At 35.9% G+C, this 7824-nt stretch overlaps 1 protein-coding gene across 1 annotated transcript; it reads left to right on the top strand.

Annotated features, from left to right (window-relative positions):
* The first annotated feature begins 1753 nt into the window (after nucleotides 1-1753).
* On the top strand, nucleotides 1754-4939 carry LOC133777763 (J protein JJJ2). The gene is made up of 2 exons (XM_062217496.1): nucleotides 1754-2039; nucleotides 2408-4939. The coding sequence occupies exon 2, from the start codon at nucleotides 2414-2416 to the stop codon at nucleotides 4325-4327; it is 1914 nt and encodes a 637-aa protein (XP_062073480.1). The 5' UTR covers nucleotides 1754-2039; nucleotides 2408-2413; the 3' UTR covers nucleotides 4328-4939.
* The last annotated feature ends 2885 nt before the right edge of the window (nucleotides 4940-7824 follow it).

Below are 7824 nucleotides of genomic sequence, written 5' to 3'. Positions count from 1 at the left end.
CTCCTTAGCTATTTACCTTGGACACGTTCGAGCCAACACTTAGAAAACCTTGGGAGGCTTGCCTCCTACACACCCTTGGGGTCTCCTAGGACCACACCCTCCTTGGGGTCTCCTAGGACCACATCCTCCTTGGAGTCTCCTAGGACCACATCCGACCACATCCTCCTTGGAGTCTCCTAGGACCACACCCCTTAACTTCTCCTAGGAGGCACTCTCCTAGATGCATTCTCCAATTTTTGGGTATAACAGTATCATAAAGAATCTATTTTTAAAAAAAAAAGTTACTAGAAATGTTTTTAAAATAGCTTTAAATTTGTTTAGAATACAATAAGATATATTTTAAATATAAAGTAATAATACACTTTTTGGTAATTTTTCAAACACAACAAAAAATTACTCATCCCCCTAACCATCTTCTCAGGTGACGACAAGAAACCCATAATTGCCTATCAAAATGATATAGGTCGGATAGTACAACTAACTCTTGAGCACAAACAACTGGCAGTGTCATCGGAAAAAGCTTCTAAAGATGTGGATATGTCCACAAACTTGCTGTGGGTGGCTGGGTTTTGATCATCTCGAAAAAAACTCAATCTAACGGTGACACCCCCGAGGTCCATGATGGTCGGAAAATCACGCCCGCCAATTTTTTTTGTTTTTCTTGGTTGTAAAAATTACCTTTTGGTTGCTCACGATACCGATTACTTACTTTATTTTATTTTTTAAAAAAAACTTTATTTCTTAGATTATATTATTTAAGATACATTTTGGTTACCTCCAAACTTATTTGTAGACATTTTACTATACCAATTAGTTATTTTTAAGTTATATTATGATATCTTACTATTTAATTTACAATGTAGTAACATTTAAGTTTATTTCAGAAACTAATAAGTTGTAATATAGTAAATGATTCTATTTAATACACTACATAGTAACTTTATTTTTTTAAAAATATATATAATACACGTTTTAGCCATCTATATTTTAACATGTGAATTATTGAGGTTTTCTTATTAACCAAGCAAAAAAAGAAATTTACAAATTACTTTAAAATAATGCATATTTTAGGGTCTCTTTGATTTAACTTCTACTTAAATAAATTAAAAAAAAATAATCATGAAGTTAATTAGTTAAATTAAAGTTTTTTGTAAAATGAAACTAATCAATATTATATTGGTATCATAATCAACTAAATAATTATTTTTTATTTTAGTAACGACGAAAAAATATATGTTTTTCACATATTAAAATAACTATATTGAGAAATAGATAACAATAGTACTACTTTTGAGCTCAATTGACTAATAGTGTGAATTGTCTTTTAAAATTGCATAGATAAGAAAAGATTTCTAAACAAAATTGCGAGAGAAATGAAATAGTTATTTAATGTCTTATTCCTTAATTATTACATGCAAAAGCAAAAAAAAAAAAAAAAAAACATGCCCTTGAATTAGTAGCTTTCACGAGGGAGAGATGAAAGAAGAGTTATAACTAAGATATAATTGTGTATAAATTTACTACACAATTAAATTGAAAAGAGTACGAAAGTAACGTCAATATTGTAAATAAAAAGACCCACTTTATTTTTGGAATTATTGAAAAAAACGGTTTCACAAAAAAAAAAATCTATAATTTTTGTATTTCTAATGTTAGTATGTTTAGAATTAAATTACAAAAGTGATTTAAATGAAAAACAAATTCAAAATATACTTTTTTTGTGAACAAAAAATCCCAAAATAAACATTCCCCTTAAAAAAACCCCGAAATTAAGCATGTTTTAACAATTATTTTTTAACACTACACACTGTTACACATTACAATTCGTCTCTTCGCTTCACTTCACACTACACTATTTTCATCGAATGTAAGCCTCCTCCCTCGCTTGCTCTCCCCAATCGCTGCCACTGAATTTACTGACCGGCTCACTGCCGCCGTCGCAGCCTCCAAAAACACTATCTGCGATTCCGCTCTCTCATTCTCAGCCTTATTTTATCTTTTCTCTATCTCTGCTTCCGCCTCGTCTACTGTAGTATCAGGTATATACATACATCTGTTCTTGCTTTCACTAGTCTCTCAATATTGTTTATGTATTTTTATAGTTTTAACTTATTGATGCTGATTATGTATGGAATTCAAAAATTTGGGGGGGGGGGGGGGGGGGGGGGGGTTTGTATGCTCACGCAACAATTAATTATGTACTCTCTGCCTTACAAGAGAGCCTATTGCCTGTTGGGACGGAATGATATATAGCTTCTGTATATATATATATATATATACATGTATATATCTGTGCATTTATCTTTTTCAAGGTAAATATTTATAATCTAGATTAGGTTTTTTTTTATGTTAAAATGAAGCGGAATATAATGTTATGTAATCCGCTTTGTTTGTATGCAAAAACCAGCCATTAATGGGGGAAGAAGGGGAGCAAGAAGCTAAGCGGCTTAAAGCGTTAGCAGAGGCTAAATACAAGGCCTCCAACCTCAAATCAGCTCTGAAATATGTGAAGCGAGCTCACCGTCTCTGCCCGAAGCTCGATGGCCTCTCCTCCATGGTTACCTCATTTAAGATCCTCCGTGCCGCTTCAAAATCCACTACCCTTGATTGGTACAAGATCCTCCAGGTTGAACCCTTTTGTCATATTAATACTATTAAGAAACAGTACAAGAAACTGGCTCTCCTTCTGCATCCTGACAAGAATCCCCACCTGGGTTCTGAGGAGACCTTTAAGCTCGTGAATGAGGGGTTTCGGGTTCTTTCGGATAAGGTACAGCGAAAGGAGTATGATATGAAGCTGAGAATTCGGATTCAAGATGAAAAGATTAAGGAAAGTGAGGAATTGCCAGCAAGTATTGAGACATTCTGGACGGCTTGCTCAAGATGCCGGCTTTCCCACCAGTTTGAGAGGAAGTATTTGGGGCATAATTTGGTTTGCCCGAGCTGTAGGAAGTGCTTTGAGGCTGTGGAGGTTGGGAATGGTGAGACTAATAAGGACAAAGTTAGGGTTAGAAGTGAGAGGTTGAAGAGTAGGAATTTGGATGGTGATGAGAGAATTGCAGGTTGGATCCCTAAGTCGAAACTGAGTAAGGTTGGATTGGGAAGGAGCAAGATGGACAGTGGTGAATTGGGTAACTGGAGAGTGACAAGTGAGGAATTCAAAAAGAAAGGTGGAGATTTGAAGAAGGGAGTTGGTGGTGGTGAATGGAGTGGTGGGAGATTGAGGAAGAGAATGAGTAGTGTTGGGGAAGTCATGGAGAGGTCTCAACCAAAGAGGGCAAGAATTGATGAAGAAACGATGACACTGGCTGAATTACGGTCTGCAATCAAGGGCAAAGCAAAGAAGGAAAAGTTGTCAAAATTGAAGGTGAACAAAGAAAAAGAGAAGGCAAAAAAAGAGAATGAAAAAAAGGAGAGGGCAAAGAAGGAGAAGGATAGGGAGAGGGAAAAGAAGGAAAGGGATAATAAAATATCTGACATTTCAAAGGAAAACAAGGATTCAGAGACTCAGAGATGCTCATTGTTAAAGAAGAGCAAGGACATAGGATCACTGAAGAATGGGGCTTTAGATGAGAGTAAGGCTTTGTCATTAGACGTGAATAAAGTGTCAAAGAAAAGTCTCTCTGGTATAATGCCCGTAGAGGATTCCGATTTTTATGATTTTGATAAAGACAGAGTTGGGAGAAGCTTTAAGCAAGGACAGGTTTGGGCTATGTATGCTGACGATGATGGGATGCCAAGAGATTATGGTTTGATCGATGAAGTTGTTTCTGTGAATCCTTTTGAGCTGAAATTAAGCTGGTTAGATTTTCAGGATAGTGGAGACGAGGGGTTCCTTCGCTGGGAGAAAATGGGTTTTCATCTATCTTGTGGGAGATTTAAGGTTTCCAGGAAGACTTCTATCAATTCAGTGAATATATTTTCTCATGTTGTTGACTGCGAAAGGGCAGCTAGGGAGGTTTATAGGATTTATCCCAAGAAAGGTTCTGTCTGGGCTCTTTATGCTGACTCAACTTTTAGTGCTGAAGGAAGAAATCTTACAATTACAGACAGGCAGCGGCACTATGACATAGTTTTGTTCTTAACAACTTACAGTGTGATGCATGGTCTGAGCATGGCGTATCTTGAGAAGGTTGCTGGGTTCAAGACTATATTCAAGAGACGTGAGATTGGTTCCCATGCCATTCGGTGGCTAGAGAAAGATGAAGTTCAATTGTTTTCACACCAAATTCCTGCAAGGAAGCTCTCGGGTGATGAAGCCCCGGAACTCTTGAAAGATTGCTGGGAACTTGATCCTGCTTCTCTTCCTGCAGATTTGCTTTCATGATAGGGGAGATGAGTTTTTTTTATTGCAATATCACAGGGCTCCTTTGTACAGCTTTTTTCTTCGATAGAGGGTTCCAGGATGGCGATACCCAGGTAATTTTGACTTCTGTAGCAAATGAGGGTTATACAATCATATATTCTATCCATTTCACTGTCACCTATGGGTTCATAAAAATATGGCATTGTAAGTGAAGAAAGAGGATATAAGATTAAGCATCGACTGTCAATTGATCAGATTTTGACTATAACGCACATACAGACATTTTGATGTGTATTGGTGTGTTTGGAATATACGGATATTGAATTGCTGAATCATGTGAGAGTTGCAAGGAATGTGTAGAGATTGAGGTAGTTGATAGCTGAGATGAGATCATTGATCATTCTTTTTGTTTCCATAATGGTATTGTACAGTGTTCTTTGTAGTCATCACTAAACTAAGAAAAAAACTCAATCCCACTCGGTACTTGAGGAAAAGGTTTCGTTTGTTAGCACTTCTGTCAGACTCATGATTTAAAATCACATTGTCATTTTTAGCCAAAGAACTGAAAAGGGGAAAGAATAGGGCCTTTATAAATTGTTCTGTATATTATAAAGTGAAAGTTATTGAGGAAAAGTGACTAAAGCTCATTAAGCTCTAACTCACAGAGAACTTGTATTATATATAGAGTCAGTACACCTGAGTTGTCAGTTACACAGTTTTACAAGGAACTTAACAAACTAAACAGAAATAACAGACTTTGTAATGCAGGAAGAATCTGTACATGGGAATGAGAATATGAATATTTTCTCATGTTTGGTACTGGGTTTGAGTTTTTCTAATCTGAATATCTGTGCTATAGGGGTTTTAACTTGTCCTGATTCTAAGTTCAAGTTCAAGTTCAAGTGAAACTCATTTGACAAGTGGTTTTCAGATAGCTAGGAATGTGAAACAATTCAAAATTATTATTATTTTTTAAAAAAATCTTAAACCAATAATTTTTTAGTTAATGACTTATTTTATTTTTGAAACTTATAATATAAAAATAAATATACATATATCAAGCTATAAAATGATAAATAACATTTGTTTATTTAAAGAAATTGATCTGTAAAGCCTTTATATCATTACTTTAGTTTAAAATAACAAATGAAATGTTATTAAAAATAAAATAAGGGTATTTTTGTAATTTTAAAAATGATACTTGATTCTAGTATTCAATATATGTATTTTTTTTAATTTTGTTAAAAAATATTTCATGAGTAAAATTGTTTATAAATTATTTTGATGAAATATATTATTATATTAATTTTATGAAATCATGAAAATTTAACAGATTTCAATGCACAACAAAACACAGAAAGTGATATTCTCAGGAATCATAGATAAGATTACAGTGCACAACCAAACACAATGATGTAAGTTTCCAGACTATTAGATTACCTTCTTCAACTTTTCAAATAATATGAAAATTGTGAACTCCTTGTACTAAATGACCCCTAAGTCACACAAACTTGTATTATATATAGAGTCAATACACTTAAGTTGTCAATTACACTGTTGTACTACGAACTTAACAAACTAAACAGAAATAACAGACTTTGTAACTAACTATGACTGTTGACAACTAAGCTAACTAACTCTACTGAATATGACTGTCTTCATAAAGGAAAAAGAACAAGAAAAACTAAAACTTGTGAAATAAATGCCTATTTAGACCTCTTATGATACTTTGAATGATTTTGTTAAAACTGCCTGTTGTTATAATGTCACCACACAACAAATATGGTGACTTCGCAGGATGGCCTTTAGATTACATTATAGTAAATTCCAATAGTTTGTTGTGTGTGCGTGGTGGAGATTCTAGTATTCTCTCATTCGCGCGCGGGCGCACACACACACACACACACACATATATATACTAGGTAGAAGTAACGTTCGATGCTAGTTTGTTTAGTTTTAAAGTTGTAAACATGTATTTATTTTTATTATATTTTTAATTATCATATAAATTTTAAATAAACAAACAATATTGTTGACTGCGTTTTTAGCCAACGACATGAGAACGCCAAATACGACAAGCCTTCAAAAGAATGTAAAACGACACAGACAGTTTATGAACAAAAAGTAAATAACACAAGAGATTTTTATAGTGGTTCAACCCCGATTGTCGGTAATAGCCTAATCCACTTAGAGTTGTGATTTATAGACCTATACTCAAGATCAGATGGACTGAGCCAACTGAGTTTCTTCAGTACCGATTGTGAAAATACAAGAGTTTCTCTCAAATATCAGCACTTTCTCTCTCTAGAATACTCAGACCCAATTTTCTCTCTCTAGAAAGAAGAAGCAGAAGAAGCCCTTCTCTAATCCCATAAGCTCTCTATTTATAGGCTTTGGGTCATACATACGGTATCCCTTAGAACCAGGATATTTTATTATATTCATTACATTTAAATTACAAAGAAACATTCAAAATTCAAAATGTAACAAACCCCCCATTTGTGGGAAGAATGAGAGATTCCTGCATATCTTGTTAAAGTTGTTTCTGGGAATCTTGACTTAGTCTCCTCTAGCTAGTTGATCCACCTCCTACTGACTACTCATGCAAGTGTTGGTCGGACGTGCATGGTGGTAGGACATGCATGGTGGTAGGACATGTTTTTGTGGGTCGAACGTGCATGGTGGTAGGACATGCACTTCTCTCCTCTAACATGGCACTCTCCTCTAGCATGCCATGTTTCTCCTTGAACCAATCTCCTTGGCTTCTCACCTCGGATAGGTCCGAGGCAACCTCTTTGGCATCTCACCCCGGATAGGTCCGAGGCAACCTCCTTGGCATCTCACCCCAGATAGGTCCGAGGCAACCTCCTTGAAGCTTCTCACCTCGGATAGGTCCGAGGCAACCTCCTTGAAGCTTCTCACCTCGGATAGGTCCGAGGCAACCTCCTTGGCATCTCATCTTGGATAGGTCCGAGGCAATCTCCTTGGACTTCTCCTCGGTCCAAGGTCCCTTGGTCTCTCTTCGGACCACATCCTTGGGGTCTCCTAGGACCACTCTCTTGGGGTCTCCTAAGACCACTCTCTTGGGTTCTCCTCGGATGCACTCTCCTTAGCTCTCCTAGGATGCACTTTCTTTAGCTCTCCTAGGATGCACTCTCCTTAGCTCTCCTAGGATGCACTCTCCTTAGCTCTCCTAGGATGCATTCTCCTTAGCCTCCTAGGACCAAGGTGCACTTGGCTTGGTTATGACATCTTTCAAGCAGTCCAAATTCTTCGTCAGTCTACCGGGTCACTTTATCACAACTTTGAGGAGTCGATGTATTTATTGACTATTTAATGTGTCTTTTACGGACCATGTACTGCCATTTGTCACCTCTATTGCCACGTTATTGATCTCCAATTTTTGGGTATAACAAATATCATAAAAATAAATAAAAAATATTTAATATAATGTATGACATAAATGTATTATAAAAAATAAGGGCAAAACATTGTCTATAATTTTAATAAAAACTAGT

This window comes from Humulus lupulus, chromosome 5 (assembly GCF_963169125.1).
Source record: "Humulus lupulus chromosome 5, drHumLupu1.1, whole genome shotgun sequence".
In the NCBI taxonomy this organism is placed as follows: Eukaryota; Viridiplantae; Streptophyta; class Magnoliopsida; order Rosales; family Cannabaceae; genus Humulus; species Humulus lupulus.
This window is presented reverse-complemented; position numbering and strand designations above follow the sequence as displayed.

Excerpts from the sequence above, each read along its gene's own strand:
- LOC133777763 (XM_062217496.1), top strand. The coding sequence starts at position 2,414 with ATGGGGGAAGAAGGGGAGCAAGAAGCTAAGCGGCTTAAAGCGTTAGCA.